Source organism: Peromyscus eremicus, chromosome 16_21 (assembly GCF_949786415.1).
Source record: "Peromyscus eremicus chromosome 16_21, PerEre_H2_v1, whole genome shotgun sequence".
Classification (NCBI taxonomy): domain Eukaryota; kingdom Metazoa; phylum Chordata; class Mammalia; order Rodentia; family Cricetidae; genus Peromyscus; species Peromyscus eremicus.
In genome coordinates, this window is record NC_081432.1 from 35,996,178 (window position 1) to 36,016,777 (window position 20,600).

At 48.1% G+C, this 20,600-nt stretch overlaps 1 protein-coding gene across 5 annotated transcripts in view; it reads right to left on the reverse strand.

Moving 5' to 3' along the window:
• Positions 1–252: 252 nt before the first annotated feature.
• The window catches only part of Inpp4a (inositol polyphosphate-4-phosphatase type I A), a 122,938-nt gene continuing 102,590 nt past the window's right edge, over positions 253–20,600 (reverse strand). For 4 of the 5 annotated variants that reach the window (XM_059282456.1, XM_059282453.1, XM_059282457.1 and 1 more), the window contains 6 exons: positions 18,197–18,323; positions 17,764–17,904; positions 15,752–15,849; positions 12,044–12,156; positions 10,222–10,376; positions 253–529 (listed from right to left, as the gene is read on the reverse strand). In XM_059282456.1, the coding sequence (XP_059138439.1) occupies positions 397–529; positions 10,222–10,376; positions 12,044–12,156; positions 15,752–15,849; positions 17,764–17,904; positions 18,197–18,323 (767 nt within the window). In that variant the 3' untranslated portion in view covers positions 253–396. Of the gene's footprint in view, positions 530–4,425; positions 4,896–10,221; positions 10,377–12,043; positions 12,157–15,751; positions 15,850–17,763; positions 17,905–18,196; positions 18,324–20,600 lie in introns of those variants that run through there. The other variant, XM_059282455.1, reaches the window with a different exon arrangement.

A 20,600-nucleotide genomic window follows, 5' to 3' on the forward strand; every position in this document is an offset into this window, starting at 1 on the left:
CATTCAGACTTTTTGAAAGTAGACTTGAAGTCAATGCTCACTTGTGAGTTACTGAATAGAAAAATAAGTTGGGTGAGCAGTGCCTAAGTGGGTGTTTGAAAAAGTCTCCTGGAGTTTCAGACACACCAAGCTGGCTTCTTCTAGGAACTAGGACAGTAGCTGTATAGTTACAGCTGAAAGCTATTGGTAAGGGCAGTCATTACTATCCACGCTATTGAGCCACACAGGACCCCTACAGATTCCAACACAAAATCATGCTCCATAGACTCTTTAGTGAAGTCTTTTTAAAAACACAAAAATAAAAACGAATCCTTCAGGTCTTCTTGAAGAATCATATGTGACACTAGAGGGTACCCACATTGATTACGTAACAGCTAATTAGAGGACACCGTGTGTTCATGTCTCAACTTTTCCGTAAGTCCCTTCTGGAGGCCTGTAATGCTTGGGGAAGGCCTTCAGCTGCAGGGAGTTAAATGCATATTTGCGACTTCCAACATTCTTCATTGTATTTTCTCTCCGACAACCCTCACTGGGGAAAAAACAAGCACAAGAAATGACAGCAGTGAAAAAGGAAAAAGAAAAGACTTAAAGGAAATGAACTGGTTATCCCCACAGCATTGAACAAAGGTTAAGAAGATGGGTGCTGGACTCATTTACAACAAACACACATAAGATGACGGGTTTCTGAACAAAGCAGGGAAAGCACACAGATGGATACATGCTGGATGCGCTATGGGTTGGCAGTTCCAGAGCGATGTTGTACCTAAGCAGACACAATTATTTTAAAAGTACATGATTTTGTGTGTATCTTGGTTTTGGTTATCTGGGGTACTATCAGCTTGTGGTTCAAAGATTTTCAGACAGCAAACTGAATGAACGGGGATATTTTACTCTTACCATAGCTTCTCACACACTGTACCTTTTGTACGTTAGCAAAATCTGTGACCACATCAAAACCCAGATGCCGATTTTTCTTGCAGAATTCAACAGGTAGCAAAAACCATCTGGCCGAGGAGGCTGCTCTGGTATCTGTCTCCACCTAGGGGCGGCTGTTCAAGAGCAAAGTGCCCAGAGAGGCCCAGGCGCTGTCTGCAGAACAGGTCCTCATGCTCATGGCTATCAGGCTGATGTGCTGTGGAGGCTCCACTGATTTCCTGGTGGTCACTAGCCACCTTCTCCAAGTGGGCTGCTTTCAATACAACCACTTCTTGTATAAGTACCACTGAGCCCAACGTGAGCCCATAGGTGCTCTTCCCTTAGAGAACTCACTACCAGCTTGAATCCCAGCGGTACTCAATGGAGGGATGTCATAGCAACCCAGGGGCAAAACAAATGGTACCCAGCAAGAGGATGAAGAGCCAGGTAGGCCTCAGAGTGAACCTCAAGGGAGTTCTCTGGGCAATGCTCTGGAGTGGCTTAAAATTAATAGCCAAAAATGATTACTATATACTCCTTTCCACAACAGAGTAAAACTTGCTACTTTTATAATGTTTAAAGAGTAGCAATGAAATCAAGTAGTTGTCAAGTTCAGTAAAAAAATCCCCCTTCTGAGATGTAAAATTTGCAGTTACCAAGAAAACAGTGATTTTAAAAAAGTATTTTAAATTTTATGAAGACCACATGACATACATTAAAAAAATAGCAGCCAAAGCCTTTCAAAATGAGAATGGCAGTCCCCTTATTAAGAACATGTCAAGGAGGTTTTGGTGAAGACAGTAGTGCTTATTCAAAAGAGATAAGACCAGGTGGTTTACAGAAGCATCCACCTGCTTGCTGTTGACAGATACAGCCACTCTGCATGTCCTTGTCCCAGAGCCTCAAGCCATAGGCTGGATGTGTCACCTGAGCTAAAAACCTGGGCCACCCAGAGCACACGACAGCATCTGCTGAACACTGAGTAATCAGATACGAATACAACTCTATGTAAAGCAGAAGCTATGGGTTCCCGTGCACAGTGAACCTGCCATGTCTCTGGAAGCTCCTGTCCTGACAGACTTCTTCACATATGGCTTCTCCACTGATACAGAAGGCCCTCAAGCCCACCTACCCAGTAGATGCCAAATGATAACTTAAAAACTGACAGTCTCTGTATTTACCTGTGAAAAGAACTAATACTAGGTTTAGCTGACTGCATACATTGTACATGAGCTTGCAATTCAAATTATGCCTTTAATTTGACTTTTAAATCAAATTGTTTCCTCTACACGTTTCTAGCCAGGCTGATATGCCCTGTCTGCATGCTGACACTATTGGCATGATCTGCAGGTGTCCGTGAACTGGCTTGAAGGTTTGGGACAAGGTCTGCAGAGGTGGTAAAGGGTGCCCTGTGGCAGAGTCCAGCATGATGGCCTGAAGCAGCACACTTTCCCTGACTACACTGTTCCAGTGTCGTTAGGAGGCAATAGTACATGGCAAGGCGTTAGGCAGATTTTAACAAGAGAGATTTAGTTATTGGACAGTTCCTGATTTATTATCTCAAGAATGGCCTCATTTCAAGGACATCAACTTTGGAAATTTGAATGGAAACTCTAAAGGACAATCCTAAGACCTCTGCTTTTCCTTTTTTTTTTTTTTTTTTTTTTTTGCGGAGGGGGGGGCTTCCACTTTAGAGTTCATCTGAAGGCCCCCATGTCTAGACCATGCCACAGCAGATATGGGGAGTGACTCTGTAGAAGAACCATGTCCCTGTTTTAGTATCTCCATCTGAGTGAGTACAGGAGGAGGCAGTGGCGTCAGCCTGGCTCAGAGAATGTGCACAGCCATTTTCCAAGGCCACTCAACAAGAACTCCCGGGCATGGCTCTCTCCTTCAAAAGCTGCTGCTGCAGAGGATGCAGCTCTGACCAGGCACCGCACCACAGCTCAGGATTACTCAGAAGCAACCCAGATGCCATCAGCCAACACCAACGGTGCCTAGCTTGAATCATTTCCTTATCCTGTTTCTCATTTCTTGCTGTAGACAAGATTTTGAATACATATTTGGCTTGATTTCATGAGCAAAAGGCCTTAATGACATTAAAATCCAGTATAAAGGACAAACAGACTGAAGGTTGGTCTCCCCACCTCCCTTTTATGTTAGAAGAAAAAAGCAAATTCAAATCTTTAATCCCCCTGCTGGGGTTGACTCCCAGAGCCAGCCAGCCTTTTGTGCCTGGGGGCATAGGGTGGTGTACTGCATTCTACTCACCCCTGGAAGAGAGAGACAAGGAGCCTCATTGCTTGCCCTTCTGACCCAACAGCCAGGGCTATATAGGACAGGAGGGAGGCTTGGCACCACAACAGACCATAGTGTCCCACCAGGAATTCTCCCTGCCTGAGGTGTGGATGGAGATTTCTCTAACCAGCACTGCTTCCCTTTCCTGCACAATAGTCCTGAGAAGAGTCCCTGCAAAGAGCTATGGAACCCTGGGCCACAGGGGACAGAGGGTGCTGTCTCTGCAGTTACTTCTAGAGACTTCCTTCCCTCGTCTGTCTATGCTCTTTGCTTGGCCACAGCACAACCCTGGAAATGATGCATTCCTGAGTCACCTCCATGTTACCTGGAGGGTACCAACCTGGAGCAAGGAATGGGGGCCATGGGATGGGGATGGAAGGAGACTATGGACTCTCTCTCCCCTGTTCAAATGAAGCAAACAAAATGGTCTGTTAGGCTTGAAGCACATGCTTTGAAGGGAAAGGGCATCTATCAAATATTCCTTTCAAAGAATCACTGACTGGACAAGTCTGTCTGGTGACTAATGTCAGATGGGCAGTGGCTAAAACACTAAACTGAAAGATGCCACAGAGCTGTCACCACGTTTCTACTAGGAGAGACAAGTAGACCTGTTTTTGTGGGAACACTGAGGCGAGGCCTGCCCGGGGGAGTCTGTGTGCTCAGAGCTACAAGAAAGGGCACTCCTCAGGTGTGGTAAGGACAGCCTTCCTCAGCCCAATTTACAGCTTTGGTCTGGCACCTGGTATTCGCTACTAACTGCTCTGCAACTCCTCCATGTCACTCTTGGAGATGAAGCCAGACCAGAGGTAGTCCTCCAAGTACTGTCAGGAAATCTCACAGACTAGAGAGCCTAGAGCTCTGGTGGATGGATGTCAAGACACTCCAAACTCCAGATTCCCTAAGTCATCCCAGGTTTCCCACAAGACTCATGAAAAGAAATCTCCTTCATCGAACTGGAGGTCAAAAGCAGAAATACAACCTACTATGAACTGGGAAGTGGAGAAGCCATTTACTATTTCTTACACAAGGCCACAAGGCAAGGGGAATCTTTCCTAGGCTACTTGGTTACTTTTATGGAGGACAATCACTCTCTGCCACATGAATGTCAGGGTGAGTAGTCATCCTTTTTAGGGGCAGTGCCATGTTAAAATTAAGGGTGATCATGGCAAAACCCACAGCCATCTCCCCTTCTCACAGCTCTCTCTCTCTCTCTCTCTCTCTCTCTCTCTCTCTCTCTCTCAACTGCTAAAACTTAAGCCTCTTTTTAAAATCGTTTTTCTCTGATTTTTTGTTCATTATATATAACCTTTTGTATTAGTAAAAGAAAAAAGATATCTAGACTTCATCTGGAATAAAACATACAATTTTTAAATTAAAAAAAAGTTATTTCAAGAAAAAGTATATAACTCTTGCTACTACTACGTGTGTTAAGAGTAACCCTGAAGTCACATGCAGCATGTAATCTTTGTGTGCTGGACTCAGTGGCTTGTGCTCCTGGATCCACAGCTGTGTCGTCACCACGTGGAGACAGCTGGAAGCAGGGAAGTGTGACTCTACGATCTGTTTGCTATTGCAATCCCAGGACTACGCTTTGAAAGGAAAGCAGGAAGTCCAGTCCTATCAAGCAGGGGTATCTAGATAAACGGATAAAGCATCTTTTTCTTGCTGATTTCTTCAAAAGGCTAGGAAGGTTAGAACACACGTAAGGAATAGTATCAAATATACAAACTCTTTTCAGACAGCATCCCTTTCTCTTGGAACAGGGCACACAAGATGTACATGTAATAAATAGTTACACATCAGAAGGTAAGATATTTGGTACAAGTAATTCCAGGCCAGCTAAAGAATGCAGTCACAGGGCACCAGAAAAACATGTTACAAGCACTGAAGACGCTACGCCATCAAAATGAACAAGTCCTCTCGATGAAAGAATTTAGCAGGTATTTACAGTTCAGAAGAACAAAACATCAAACTGTAAGGCATAAGATAGTTCTCGGCAGACCTCGCTTGGACACCTTCCTTCTGTCCAGTTTGGTACACGGTGGCTGGACATATTCGGGCACTTTTGTCTGTCCTGTGACTAATTAATTTTTTATAATGATATTTACTTGCAACGCAATTTGGTCACCAGGTATGCTATGCTCAGAAAGAGCCACACAATCAGTAAATTGGGGCTCAGAGCTAATAAAGGAATGGAACAAAGGAGGCTGGGGTCTAGCCTTAAGTCTCGGATGGGCACCAGGCCGCTCAAGTTCTTCTGGGTGACTACCTCCCGTGTTCCAATGCTGTGAAAAGGAAAAAGTTGGGAGAAAGGAAAAGAAAAGGGGAAAAGAAAGAAAGAAAAAAAAGGACAGACACATGCGATGGGTTTTACCCAAAATTATGGGGAGAAAGGAGAACCAAAAGATAAGATTTTTAAAAAAAAAATGGAATGAACCACAACAGAAAGAAAAATAAGATGCAGAGAAGGGCATGAACAAAAGACCAAAACAAAACCAGCACAGTTACAGGAAAAAAAGGAGAGAAAGAGAAGTGAAAAATAAGGAAAAAATACTGCAGTCTACCAAAATTAAACACATGTAGGTTGAAAGGATGGTTTTCCATGTTCACCCTCTCTCGACTGGCCAAGCACAGCTTCATGCCGCCCGCCACGCCCCACATGCTGCAGATGGGCATTTCCGAGAAGCAAGCTGAACATGAAGAACCATGGGGTTTGACCTTCTCACAGATGCCGAGTGAGGGTGGGTACAAAGCTGACTCTTGATTAACCACACAAACGAAAATCGTTTACCTGGGTGTCGGTCCAGGGCAGCATCCTCCCTACCTGCCTCAAGTCTCAGTCCTGGTGGTGGAGGGGATAGCAATCCTGTCTCCATCTTTGTGAGATTCTGTTCCAGAAGATGGTCCCTCAAAATGGAGTCAACCAAGTTCACATTGGAAACTTGGGATTTTCCCTTATTTAAGTCCTATAGAAAAAATGTTCTGGAGGCTGAGTGTAGCTTAGTGATAAACTATGCTAGATGGCACTAGGCTCTGAGGCTGGATGGGATCTGGAACCACGTGACTCAGGACCAACATCCCTCCTATCTAGCAAAGGGCAACACTAACACCGTTCTCAGGGTCTGGCAGGCACTCTGAAAAACCAGCTTGCAGAGGAGTAGGCGGGGCTCAGGCTGCCTCCTGCAGCTCCATCCTGCCTGGCTTTCCCAGTGGAAGCCTTAAGCTGGGGACTGGCCTTGCTGGAATGTGCTTTTCTGACAGGGAGCACTGTGCAAGCTGGCAAGCACTGACTGATGCTTATTGTGTCTGCCAGGGCTACTATTTGAAGATTTCAGTTCCTAACACAGGATAGAGGGCCACCTCTGCCTGTGCCATTATCCTCAGCGCCGGCCCGAGGGGTGCTGGGCTCAGCCCACAAGCTTACAGGAGTTGAGTATGTGAACTAGACCGAACCTCACATTCATATACACTGGGGACTTGAAATGGGCCCTGGTACAAGAATTAATGTTGTACATGCGGGCAACCACTACAGATCAATTATTATTGTTACTATTACATGCGTGTGTGTGTGTGTGTGTGTGTGTGTGTGTGTGTGTGTGTGTGCGTACACACCTCCAGGAGTCAGCACAGTGTCAGCTCTGCCCACCTGTACATTCTACTCTCTCCTCTGATATAAGTGAGAAAGCAGGAGCACCCAATGCACCCTCTACTCAGTGATCTTGCTGGGATCCACTACTGCCTTCTTAGGGCTCTCAGTGTGCTGCAGTGCGGGGCTCTCCACTGTGGCCACAGCGCTTGCAGGTAACTAACAGAATGTGTCTTCACCACATGGGCTAATCCAGAAAACACAAGTTGGGTGTGACTGTGTCACCCAAAAACAAAGGCCTGCAGCGAGAGGTCAGGACACTTCAGGGTCAGCAGAGGGCAGTGTCGCACACTGTCCCTGTGCTGAGGCTAGTGGGACAGGCAGAGGCTTTGTTTTGTATTTAATGGCCACTGAAAATAATCATTCAACTAAAGTATGCCCACTGTAGAGATTTTAGATCCTAGAAATTCTGTGGCTAGAGACAGGGAGTGGATTGAATGAGACAGAGAAAGAGAGCAGGAAATGTGTTCATTTCCTAGGAAGGTCATTCCTTGCTCACGATATTGGGGTTCATAAACAGTATGGCAAAACAACCCTAACTTAACAGCCTCTGAGCTGACAATGGTGACCGGAATGATGCTCCAGAACGCTGAACAAGTGCAACTTACTAACCTGTATTCAAACTGCTAGAGATCTACAAAGATGTGGGACTATTGACCTAAGAATGATGTCCACAAAGATGTGGGACTATTAACTTGAAGAACAATGTCCACAAAGACGTGGGACTATTGACCTAAAGAATATGACGTTACAGTCTGGCTATGAAGTGTTCCTCCAGCAAAGGGTCATATGTTGAAGGCTTGGGCCCCAGTGCAAACAGTGCTCAAAGATGGGAACCTGTGCTGTCCCGGGCAAGGGCTCTGCCTTCATCAATAAATTAATAGACTGGGAGTGGTAACCTTAAGATGGGGCCTGGTTGGAGGGTGTAGGTCAGTAGAGTATATGTCCATAAAATCTTTTAAATTAGGTCAGTAGAGTATGTGTCTATAAAATCTATTAAATTACACTGATCATGTGCACATGTGCCATGGCACACGAGGTGGGGCATGTGTGACTTGCAGGAGTTGTTTCTCACCATGTGGTTCCCAGGGATCAAACTCAGGTCATCACGCTTGGGGACAAGCTCCTTTACCCACTGAGTCACCTCAACAGCCCTTAAGTTTCTTTAGCTAGTTCCCTACCTTTAGATACGAATTTTAGTCATTTTCACCGACCCCTCCCTCTTCCTGTAGGAACCCTTCTCAACAAGTCTTCCTCCTCCTTCCGTGCCTTCTTTTTGTGTGTGGCCCACTGAGTTTAGTCAGAGCTTCTTGCCGGAGTGTGGATGGGAACCTATTTACCGGAGCAAGGGCAAAGGAGTGGGTCTGTAAAAGGTGCATCTTGTCTCAGCCTCTGTCGCTCTGTGTCCTGCTTATTGTGAGGTGAGCAACTGTGTGCTGCCATGCCCTTCTGCTAAGATACTCTGCCTTCGCACAGTCAAGAAACAGACTTGCCGAAACCTCTCCAACTGCGAGCCAAATCCTCTTCCCTTCCACTCCTTTCTCAGGTATCCTGTCACTGCAACGGGAAACTGACCAAGACACATTTGTTCCTGGAGAAGTGGGTCATCTGACTCAGAAGCCTCTGGAAGAGTCTGCAGAAACAGCCTAAAAACCCACCGGATGCCATAAGCAGTTTAATGGGTAATTCAGAGGTTCAGATGTCCACTCTGCCAAATAAAATGGGGACAGTAAAGACTTTGTTCATGAGGCTTCTTTCAGATGGGAGCAGCCTCAACTGGAAGCCAGACTCGAGGCCATCCACATTACCTTCTGGAGAAGGATTCTCTGTATTTTGTCTTTGTCCTGTGGATGCTACAGTCTGTCAGGAGGCAGAGACGCCCACTGTTGAAGCTGTTGCACAGGTGTTGCTGGCTGCTTTTAGCCGGATGAATAGTAAGAACTGGGACCAAAGAGCAGAGCTAAAAGGTGTGAAAACGTTCAGATCTGCCCAGAATGCGCACAGGTAAAGCACACCAAGGAAGTTGTGGCTGCTGAACAGAGTAGAATTCACCTGTTGAAGACACAGCCCCAGCTAGTGGGCCCCACTGAGAGCTAACTGGGGCCTGAGGACTCTGCTCTTATCTATTGAAAGGGTCATGGTTTACTGCATTATCACTGGGATATGGGGCGGGCACAATTGGAGGTGGTGGTCCCAGGGGTGTACCTTTGAAGGACACTGGTCCCAGCCTCTGCTGTACGACCACAGGGACCCCTGTCTGGGTTGTCCTCACTTCCTCAGTGGTAGACATCTGTGGTCACTAGATCAGCCTTTTCTCCTACCGCACAACTGATGAGCACAGACAGCTGCCACCCTCAGAACCAGGATCTTATACACAGAGGTATAGAGGCTAAAGGATGCAGAGGTTCTGGACACAGACCCAGAGTGCCTCCAAGACTCCGTTGCTTTTCCATCCCTAGGGGCGAAGGCATGGAGTGCTGAGGACCTTTAACAGAGAGGTTTAAATGAACTTGGAGACAAAACAAGAATGGGATGATGCCATTCACGCTACTATCAAGAGGCATGAGCTCAGGCATGAGCTCACTTTGGGCATTGTGAGAAGGTCAAATGGCAGAAACATATAGAAAGGATAAGAGAATTGAACGCTTTAAAGAATTTGGTGAGGACAAATGATACAGAACATTCAGTAGAAGTGACTGTTGAAAACGAGACTTTAACAGCATTGGTGACTACATCAAAGGAGACAGGAAAACCAGGTTTCTTATCCTTTCTTTTGGTATGCGAGGTAGGGAGCTTCCCAGCAGTGCTTGAAACAAGGCATCCATCAACAGAGGACAATCTGAATTCTGGGTTTCATTCTGCAAACACATCTGCTGCCTCAGAACCAGGACATCATTAGGGGGAGGTGGCCAGGGCACACAGACAGCTGTCACCATCAAACATTCATGAGAGCAAACTCTGTCCACTACTAGAGAGGCAGCAGAGCAAACCAGTGCAACCTGCAGACTTGGCTCCGTCACTGGAGTGTGGAGTATACACTGCACACATGTACACTATGTAAAGCAGCTGCCTGCTAAGAAAGCATGGGCCCCAAACCACAGTCAGGTGGCTCCCCATCCTTGTTGAACTGTCTGAACCCAGTCTGCCCACCACTCTATGGGGCCAGGGCAGTTCTGCTCAAAAAGAGTGCTGCCTGTCCTCTTGGCCTTCTACGAGACTACTACCTGAGTTTGACAGGGCCAGTCGTTTGAGTAGTGGTCAAACTCAAGTGTTCGGGGTGGGGTGGGGGGCTCATCTGCAGCTTACACAGCAAAGGGAAGCGGTGGCTGGGCAGGTGCAGCCCGACAGCAGACCCCACTCACCTGCGCATGCACTCCAGGGCTTGTGTGAAGACCTGCGGGGCCATGCCGTGTTCATGCTGCAGGATCAGGCACTGCTCCAACGTCACTGACATGGCTGTGCGGTCCTTGGCACTCTTGCAGCTGGTGAATCGAACCCCATTAAGGCGGCGGCAGACCTGCCAACAGGAAATGGGCTTTTCTCAGGAGAGAAGAGCCAGCAGAAAGGCAGCACCCTCAAGGGGAGGGGGCACCCCACAGGTTTGGCAGGAGCACCAGCAGTCACTCCAAGCCTAGTCCTAGCCTGACTGCCTGGCTCCCCAACTCTGTGTCTTGCGGAGTTGGTATCAGAACCTAAAGTAACTCCAAACGAGTTCTTAGAGGCCCCGCCACCTGAGGAGCCTGATCACCTCTGCCCCGCACCACATTCCCCAGGGGAATTTGTCCCTTGTGTGTTCTCTCAAGGGACACTCCTTCTAGAGACTTTTGGGCATCATTGTTTTGCACTAACCCTTATAAGCCATGCTTGGGCCTTCTTGGCACATCCAGCCAAGGATTGAGGACACAGAGGAGAACCCAGCCAGGTTCTGCCACTCACAGGGTCCCCTTGTCCCTGGACCTGCTAGTATAAATCTTCTCCCACAGCAAGAACACTGTGGGCATGGCCTTTCATGTCTAGACACACCCTTAGATTCACGGCTCCTAAACACGGCAGCCCCTGGCACTAGAAGAGATCCACAGTGACAGGTTCCCAACCCTGCCGCACTACAGCCAGCTCTGGGGCTCTGGCTGGGCCTCCTCACCTGACTGAAGGTTTCTGCAGACTAGCTGGGACTCTGTTCATATACAGAAATGAAGATTCGGAAAAAGAACAGCTCTGGGGGACGCAATGTCTAAGCGGCATGGCTCTGCTGCCCCATACCCATTGTTCCCACAGATGACCATATGGGCAACATGAAACGGGATATACAAGCATCCTTGAAAACTCTGCACCCCTGAATATATGCTTCTATGGCTGGGACTCTACTGGGAACAAGAACTATGGGGCTGGAAGTCCTGCTTTCTGACTTGACAGGGAGGGTCACCTGCCCCACATCTAACTCATGCTCGTTGTGTGGCTACAACGGACAGAACCGCAGTCTCTAAACAAGGCGTGTAAGGGTGTGGGCATCTGCAAAGCTTCCACTGTGTAGTATAAGAAAGGACCAGTGAGCAAAAGCCCTAGTCCACTGTTCAGGGTCTGTCAGTGTCACCCTCAGACTGGCTCTCAGAAATTCACAAAGGTACCTATGAAATGGCTGTCACTTTATAGCAGGTCTCTGAAACTAAAAGCAAGAGGCATAACCCCACCATGCTGCACAGACCCCCAAAAAGACATGTTCTCCTTCTGTGTGTCCATCCCATTTGCTGGGCCCAGCATGACAATGCCAAACTAGGCCTCAAACTAAGAGAAAACGGAGAAAACACAGTCTCTGAATCTTGCTAAGACTTTTGTCGCTTGGTGTTTCAAAATACGTCTCACTGTAATTACAAGCTTAAAGAGTGGCCCTAGTCAGACAAAGATCCACAGTGAACCCATCCCCCATCCCCCCAGGGAGGAGGTCTTAGAGCTGGGCTGTTGTAGAATGCAGAGGAGAAGATCTACTCTCTAAAGCTCCATTCCACCAGCAGATCAGCAGCCACAGACATGAGCAACTCATAATGTAAAGCTCATCCAAGAAAAGGGCCACCACACAGACACCAAAAGCAGGATCTACCAGTAACTGGGAGTGGCCTAGCAAGCACCAGGCCAGGCATTTGCTGCCACGAAAGGAGCATCATAACTCTTCTGCACCATGATGAGTACCTCAGCAGCTTGCCAGAGGATGTCCACATTCTTATTCTTGCGTGCATGGACGTTCTGTCCTAGGAACCGCAGCAGCTCCGGCAGGCAGGTCTGACTCCGAGATCGAGGTAGACCTGGAAGAGAAGTCAAGTCCATGGGAGAGGGGGCCTGCTCAAACATACTGCTGCTGAGGAAGTATTTTCCTGCTTCCCAGCAGGTACGGGAGAGAGGTGTTTGCAGATTTGAACATGGCTACCAGGATGCTGAGCCCTGAATTCCCTCCACTTTATTAGTGCCACCACCAAAGGGCAGCAACTTTTCTCCTTTGTTGGCTTTTCTAAGAGGCAGGAGAAAGGGTTGCTAAAGGAACCGTAATTACCCAAGCCTCCTGCGTCTCCATGGGGCAGTGAGCAAGAAGTGAGGGTAAGCTACCTAGTTTCCAGACCAGCATCAGGAATGCAGAATGCTGGGAGCAATGGGTCTTGAGCAGTGAGTGCAGGGAAACCTGGGGGGAGTCTAGAAGTGCAGCCTCCTAGGAGAGACCTCAACTCACACTTGAAGGAAGAATTTCTGAATGGCCCAGGGATCCCTAACCCCACTAATTCTAACAGCGCCCCTCTTCCACTGTGGAAGGTTCCAGGCCCTTGCAGGACCTCCTGAGCCCCCATGCCATATTGCTTCACCCAAGAAATCTGGGACAAAAATCAAAGACAAGGCAATCACTTGTGAAGGTATTGTGGGTTTTCACACACTGATATTATTAAAGAGAAGAGCCTCAAGGTCACGGCTGAGAAACCCTTGTCTGAGTCCTCCAGCCAAGTGCAGCTTCTATAAGACAACCTTCCTTTGGTGTACACAGCTCCTGTGCAAATGACTCCTGCTGCTGCGTCCTCACTCGGAAGATAAAGTAGAAAACAGAAGGGAGAAGCCTCCCGCCTGTGAGGCCTGCAGTCTGTAATGGGGGCTGTGGGAGCCCAGAGGAGGGGAGCTTCAGCTTGGTCAGGGCATTCACTCTCCAGAGGAGACAAAATGACTCTTCCTCCCAACTGCCCATCAGCGGCAGCCTCTCCCTGGCCTAACTTGAACCTTCATTTTAGTGACTACCTACCCCTATGGGGCATATGGACATGGTGCATTCAGGTGGAGGGAGCCTATGATTCTGGGAATCACAGTTTCCTGACTCCCTCTGGGGACTTAGGGGCACATGGACTACCTCTCTCTGGCACCTAGCTTCTGCTTCTATGGGCTTCCTCATTCCCTGAACTTTATCCTCAACCTGCTTTTGTACCTTCAGGGGGTGAAGTAGGGGTACCAGAAACACCAGAAACTGCTCATCTTCCAAAATGCTGGTCACAGGACTGCCCTTGGTAATGTTCACCACTCCCACCCTCCCTCCATCCTTGGAGTAGCACTGGCCCCTCCATCAGTGTTCATCTTGTTCTCTGGTGGATGCTCTTATTCCCTGCAAGTCCATAGCCTGTCTCTCCTCTTATAGCAGTAAAATAAGATGCTACTGGGATCAGTGTAGCCCCTGAGGAGACTCACCCTCCACACCTCACTGTTCTCATCTGTCAGGTGTGTGAGACCAGCAGCACCCACACAGGTGCTATGGGGTCAAGTTAGATAATCTTCATAGAAAGGAGCCAGAGCCCCTGGCCCAGGGCAAGCCCTTGACAGACCCGTTTTCAATAATGAGCACTAAGGAAGAATTGAAGGACACCTCACTGATGACCTACAGTTGAGTCCTGGGAGGGACGAGAGGCTAGAGTCACACCTAGAACATATGTGTGCTGGTCAGTTTTATGTCAACCTGACACCAGCTAGAGCTGTTTTGGAAGAAGGAACTACAATTGAGAAGATGCCTCCACCAGACTGGCTGTGGGTAAGTCTGTGGTGCACTGTCTTACTGATCATTGATATTGATGCAGGAGGCCCACCCCACTGTGGGTGATGTCACCCCGGGGCTGGTGGTCCTGACTCTATAAGAAAGCATGCTGAGCAAGTCATGGGGAACAAGCCTATAAGCTACTCCTCCATGGCCTCTGCATCAGCTCCTGCCTCCGGGTTCCTGCCTGGAGCTCCTGCCCTCGCTTCCTTTGATGATAGACTATGATGTGGAAGTATAAGCTGAAACAAACTGTTCTCTCCTAAGTTGTTTTGGCTGTGGTGTTTTATCATAGCCATAGAAACCCTGACTAAGACACTGGGAAAGGATCGATATGCTTAAGGCCAATATGCTTCAAGTTCTCAGAGTGTTGGCTTCAGGGCTTCAGTGGCGCTGGCTCTCAGTCAGAACCTTGCAGTGCGCCTCTGACCCGACCATGCCACAGCAGCAGCAGGTGAGGGGCACAAGGAAACAATGTGTCAGGGGACACTCTTACCTTCCCGGGCCTGCCTGTAGCTTGTGTCCCCTCCTCCATTCTAACCAGCACACTAGGGAGCCCAAGCAGAGACAGCTTTTCCCCATTTCCTACATGAGCACTGCCAAATGGACGCCAATGCCTTCTCCTGGGTCTTTCTTAACTGTCTACGAACACAGGTTTCACAGCCAGGCCACCCTTTCTTTCCCTGGACACACAGTAGTACTGTCCTCTTACGATTCACAACAGTGGCCATGGAACAGTGTGCAGGGCACTTAGCCTGGTGCCTGGCTCATCAGTGACCTGCAAGTGTTCTTCTCTGCATTGTTTCATCATCGGTCTCAACTCTAGGATCCATATCATCTTCTAACAGAATGCAAAGGAAGCCCACTTATATCCCCAGTCAAGATACTGCTTCCATCCAACACGCAAGAGAAATGAAACTTATCTCCAGTCGAGGGCAGGTGTCTGTATGCCCTGTGTGGTGCCCAAAGAGGCAGGGGCTGTCTCACTGGGTATAAACACGGCAGAGGCTCAGTGAGTTTGCTGGGATGAAGCCAGCAGAGTTGTACAGTGACAAGTTCTGTTGAGCAGCTCTGGGCTTTTCCCTGAGTGCTGTGGCTGCCCAAACCCTCTCTGAAGTGTCCTCACATGGAGAACAGAGACCTATACGTGAGCACAACATGGAATTCCACTGTCTCGGGGAGACTGTGGCAGGGTCATCTTGCCCTCAAACACTCAGTATGAAGTACCTTTTCTGCATCTTACTCTACATGCCAGGGACAGAAAAACACAGACAGCTCATGCAGAATCCTTGGACTGCCTCCCAGAACCCCCAGTGCTCCAGCAGGTGCACACAGTCTGCCATGGAATGTACCAACGAGAGGCAGAACACTATGGCAGAAAGTGCTGTCATATATAGCAGAAGAGAGTCCACTGCAGAAGAGGGAACAGGGGCTGCAGCACCAGGGAAGCTTTCCTGGGGTGGGGGGACTCAAGCCAGGCAAATGGGATGCCATGCACATATGTGAGGGGTGGAGAAGGAAGAGCTCAAATACATCCATGTAGGATTTGTGCACACAAACGGATGTGCACACCACTGCATGTGTGAGGAGCGGAGAAGGAAGAGCTCAAATACATCCGTGTAGGATTTGTGTACACAAATGGATGTACACACCACTGCTTATGTGAGGAGCGGAGAAGGAACAGCTCAAATACATCCATGTAGAGTTTGTGCACACAAATGGATGTGCACACCACTGCAGTAGGATGAGCTGGGCAGCATCCAGACAGCAGAGGGCTAGAGCTCAGGCATCCAAAATGAAGACTGCACAAGCAGTGTGGAACACATGAGTGAAGGAATACTCACAGTCCTCCGGCAAAACCTCCTTAAACTGCTCAAAGTAGGAATTCAACCGCACCAAGCTCTCTATGTTGATGACTTCTTGTAAGGATGTGTCTCCAAACCTTGGGGAGAATCAGGACATCAGCAGACGGGCCATACCATCTTCCTCTAACAAGCTGAAAGCTACAAGAAATCTATGGGGATCGATTCTCCCAAGGAGATAAGCTGCCAGCCCAAACCCCAGGTCCCTCCTCCTTCCTGAGGATGAAGCCATCCCTACAGCACTGGGCACGGATTTCACAAGCAGAGGCCACTGGAACTCACTACAGGTACGACTATGAGTGCATTGGTGCAGGGTCTGTGCTTGCCACAGCTTGGTAAGAAGTCTCTCCGTGCAAGTCCACATGTGGAAGGCTTGGGCTCTGAGCACCAGTGACAGTGATTGGATCCTGACGGCTCACTGCTAAGTGTCCAGCTAAATGCTCTATTAGGAGCTGGGGCCTAGCTGGAGGAAGCAGACACTGGAGGCACATCTTTTAAGGGCTGACCTTGTCTTCTGACCCTTCCTGTCTCATGCACACCATGGGGTGAGCGACTTTGTCCCACCGTCTGAGCTCTACACCGTGGTTCTCTGCCTTGCCATGCACAGGCTGTGGAGCAACAGAGCCAGGAACCACGGCCTGACACTTCTGAAATCATAAGTCAGAGTAAACCTTTACTTCTAAAGTTTTGATCTTTTTAAAGGTGGTTTGTCACAGCAACATAAAAATGACTGACAGCACCAGGCTCAGAGACTGAAAGTCCACTGTGTGTCACAGGCTCTCAAAGGCACCCAGGAAAGGGGACAGCAGTGAGGGGAGCCAGGAACAAGGAGACTATGCTGGGATCTGAAGTCACCCTCTGCTGTGTGAACACTAACTGTCCCTCTGGGCTGGGCTGGGGCCTTTGCTCTTTCCTCATCAGGTAGGTATGACCTACGCCCACTACATGTTGCAGGAATGACTATACCAAATACACGAGGTAAGTAATAGATGCCACCTTCAAGGAAGGTGCTAAACAGTAAAGAGGGGAAGGGAGCTGTACTTGTGCAGTCTGAGACCTGGGCCCTCAGCCCAGCCCACCACTCCCCTGCTCTATGCCCTACCAGCATTAGCCTCAGAGGCAGTACTCCTTCCTTCTCAACATAGACAATTCACCCTGGTCCCCACAACAGCTTTGTGTCTAGCAGGCACCTGCCCCCTCGGGGAGTAGGGGTGGGGACTTTCCATTCTGGTCAGTCTCCCTTCATCTCAGAAGCAAAACAAACTTACAAATGTGCTGCTGGAGCAAGCAAACAAACCAAGCCAATACTGCTCACTCTTCAACTCCACTCTCTCCTCCTCAGACTCTTCATACATCCTCCTCTATCCTCTTCTGCTCACTCTTCAACTCCACTCTCTCCTCCTCAGACTCTTCATACATCCTCCTCTATCCTCTTCTGCTCACTCATCTGGACTTGTCTCAGGCAGGGAATGTCTTCCCTCTCAGCTGCAGCTCCCACAAGAGGCCCATTCTCCTCAAACCAGATTCTTCTAGATCTTGCCTCAAGAGGGCTCTGTTTTCTGCACTGGTGCCTCAGCCTTATCTGCTCGAAACGCTACCTTCCCCATGGGTCTGAGCTCAGAGAAGGCACCAACCCACTTGTCCAATCTACAAGCCTAGGGCCTCAGTTTACTTATCCTCTGTGCTGCTTACATCGGTCTCCAGTTGGTCCCTTCTCAGAACACTTACAGCATGCTCCACCTATCCAGATCCATAGTACTGCCCTGTGGCCCGGCCTCTTCAGCAACATCCTCACGTTTCTCTTGAATCCTTTCTACCCATGGCCAGCAAAGTGACCTACTTAACGTGGAGATCTGATCATGCCCTGTTCTACTAAAAGTTGTACAACACCTCTCACAACCACAGTGTATCCCCAGTTGAGGTGAGCCCATACCCACAGTTCCATGGACACGTAAACACCCCAGCTGCATAGGCACTAGGAGAGTGGCACACACCTCTCAGCCAGCGTCTGCTGCTCATTGATGCCCACGTTGAAGAGGACTGGCTGTACCCGCAGCAGCATGCCGCTCTGGATCTCTCGGGGCAGGGAGTCGAACAGTGGTCCTGGCAGAGGGATCCGCACATTAAAGCCATCACTAGTGGAGAGAGGGAAAGTAGGGATAAGATCAGAACACCGAGAGTAGGGACAGATCCAAAGCATACTTCAGAGCGTTTGTGACACTCTGGCTATTCAAGTGCGCACTCAGACCTTTAAGGAGAAATTCTGAAATTGATGTGGGTAGAGGGAAGGCTGTATGCCATGTTTTAAAAGAGTAAAACAAAATCAAATAAAAGCAAAGTCATAACAGAGCGTGTCCTGTGTCCAATGAGACAAACGCAAACAGTGAAATGCTATTGCCTGGAGCATCTAAGAGATGATTATTTTACCGGTTTCCTGTGATGACTGGCAGCATGTCAGTTGATGTATTCGAAGTAGCCTGGGTGACTTTAAAGGTCACGTTCCTCAAGTCCATGATTCCAAGGCTCATGTCCTCCAACATGGCCAGCTCCTCTCCTGAGAGGAGAAGATAAAGAGAGAAGGGTGGTGTCAAGGCCTGCTACTCTCCCCAGGTCAGCTGTGAACAAAGGCCTAAGGCATGGATAGGAGGGCATTCTCTGAGCCCCTTCCCCTCAACATAGCAGCACTCTGTGAGCAAATTCGCTACTGACCACATAATAACAATGCCAATGTAGGCTGGTAGAACTGGGGACCACCCTTCTCAAGCTTTTGTGCATGGAACCTCAAAAGCTCATGCCAGCTCTTCAAGGATAGAAGAGAAACAGTAAAACAGCTTTGCTGTGGCCAATTCATCCACCACCCATGGCTGGATACCTCATCAAAAACCCATAACCTGAAGAGATTGGGTGTATTCAGGGTGGTATGGCCTTAGAAGGAGAATGCAGATAGATTCATATTTGCCACAAAATTCTGAACAAAACTGGAGTCCAAGTGGATCAAAGACCCCAACATAAAACCAGATTCACTGACCCTGATAGAAGAGAAAGTGGGGAATAACCTTGAATGCACTGGCACAGGAGACAACTTCCCAAACAGAACACCAATAGTGTAGGCCCTAAGATCAACAATTAATAAGTGTGAACTCATGAAACTGAAAAGCTTCTGTAAGGCAGAGGACACTGTCAATAGGAGAAAATGGCAGCCCACAGAATGGGAAAAGATTTTCACCAACTCCACATCTGACGGAGGACTAATTTCTAAAATATTTAAAGAACTCAAGAAACTAGACATCAAAAAAAAAAAAAAAAAACAAAAACAAAAACAAAAAAACCCCCAAATAATCCAATTAAAAATGGGGTAAAGATCTAAACAGAGAATTTGCAACAGAGGAATCTCAAATGGCTGAGAAACACTTAAGGAGATGCTCAACATCCTTAGCTATCAGGAAAACGCAAATCAAAACTTACTTTTGAGATTTCACACTTGTCAGAATGGCTAAGATCAGTAACACAAATGACAGTTCATGCTGGAGAGGATGTGGAGCAAGGGGAACACTCCTCCATTGCTGGTGGGAATATAAACTTGTATAGCCACTTTGGAAATCAATACAGTGGTTTTTCAGAAAACTGGGAATCAATCTACCTCAAAACCCAGCAATACCACTCCTGGGCATATATCCAAAGGTGCTCTACCATACCACTAGGATACTTGCTCAACTATGTTCATTCATAGCAACTTTTTCATAATAACCAGAAACTGGCAACAACCTGGATGCCCCTCAATCAAAGAATGGGTAAAGAAAATGTGGAACACTTACACAATGGAGTATTACTCGTCTGTTAAAAAAAATAACACCATGAAATTTGCAGGCAAATGGATGGAACTAGAAAAAATCATCCTGAGTGAGGTAACCCAGACCCAGAAAGATAAACATTGTATGTACTCACTTTTAAGTGGCTATTAGCTGTAAAGGATAATCATGCTACAATCCATAGACACAGAGAGGCTAAGTAACAAGGAGGGCTCAAGGAGGAGGGGAATGCATGCTGGGAAGGGGAAATAGAAGAGATATCTCAGGTGGTCTGGGAGCAGGTAGGGATGGGAACAGGAGGGATCAGGTAGGGGCAAGTAGAGGGAGAGAGTTCTGGGAGAGACAACTGGAGTTGGGGGGCATCTGGGGGACAAGGTAGAAGCTTAGTGTAGTGAAAACTCCCTGGAATCTATGAGTGTGACCCTAGCTAAGACTCCTAGAAATGGGGGATACAGAGCCTGAACTGGTCATCTCCTATAGCCAGGCAAGACTTCCAGTTGAGGAACCAACCCAGCCACAAAACCTTTGACCTACAATTTGTCCTATCTACAAGATGTACTGGGTGGTGCAGAAATTGTGGGAGTGGTCAACCAATGACTGGTCCAGCTTGAGACCCTTACCAGCCTACACTTGACACTGCCTAGAGGGCCAGGACCCAGAGGCTGGATAGCCCAGAGAGCTAGGATGGAACCAAACACGACTGGAAAAACAAACAAACAAACAAACAACAACAACAACAACAACACCATGACCAACCACAATGGAATGATTCTTAATGATATTCTGCTATACTCATAGATTGGTGCCTAGCCCAATTTCCATCGGAGAGGCTTCATTCAGCAACTGATGGAAACAGATGCAGAGACCCATAGCCAAACATTAGGTCAAGCTCAGGGAATCCTTCAGAAAAGGGGAAGGAAGGATTATAGGAGCCAGAGGGGTTAAGGACACCACAAGAACACAGCCCACAGAATCAACTAGCCAGGGCTCACAGGGGCCATAGAGACTGAACTGACAACCAG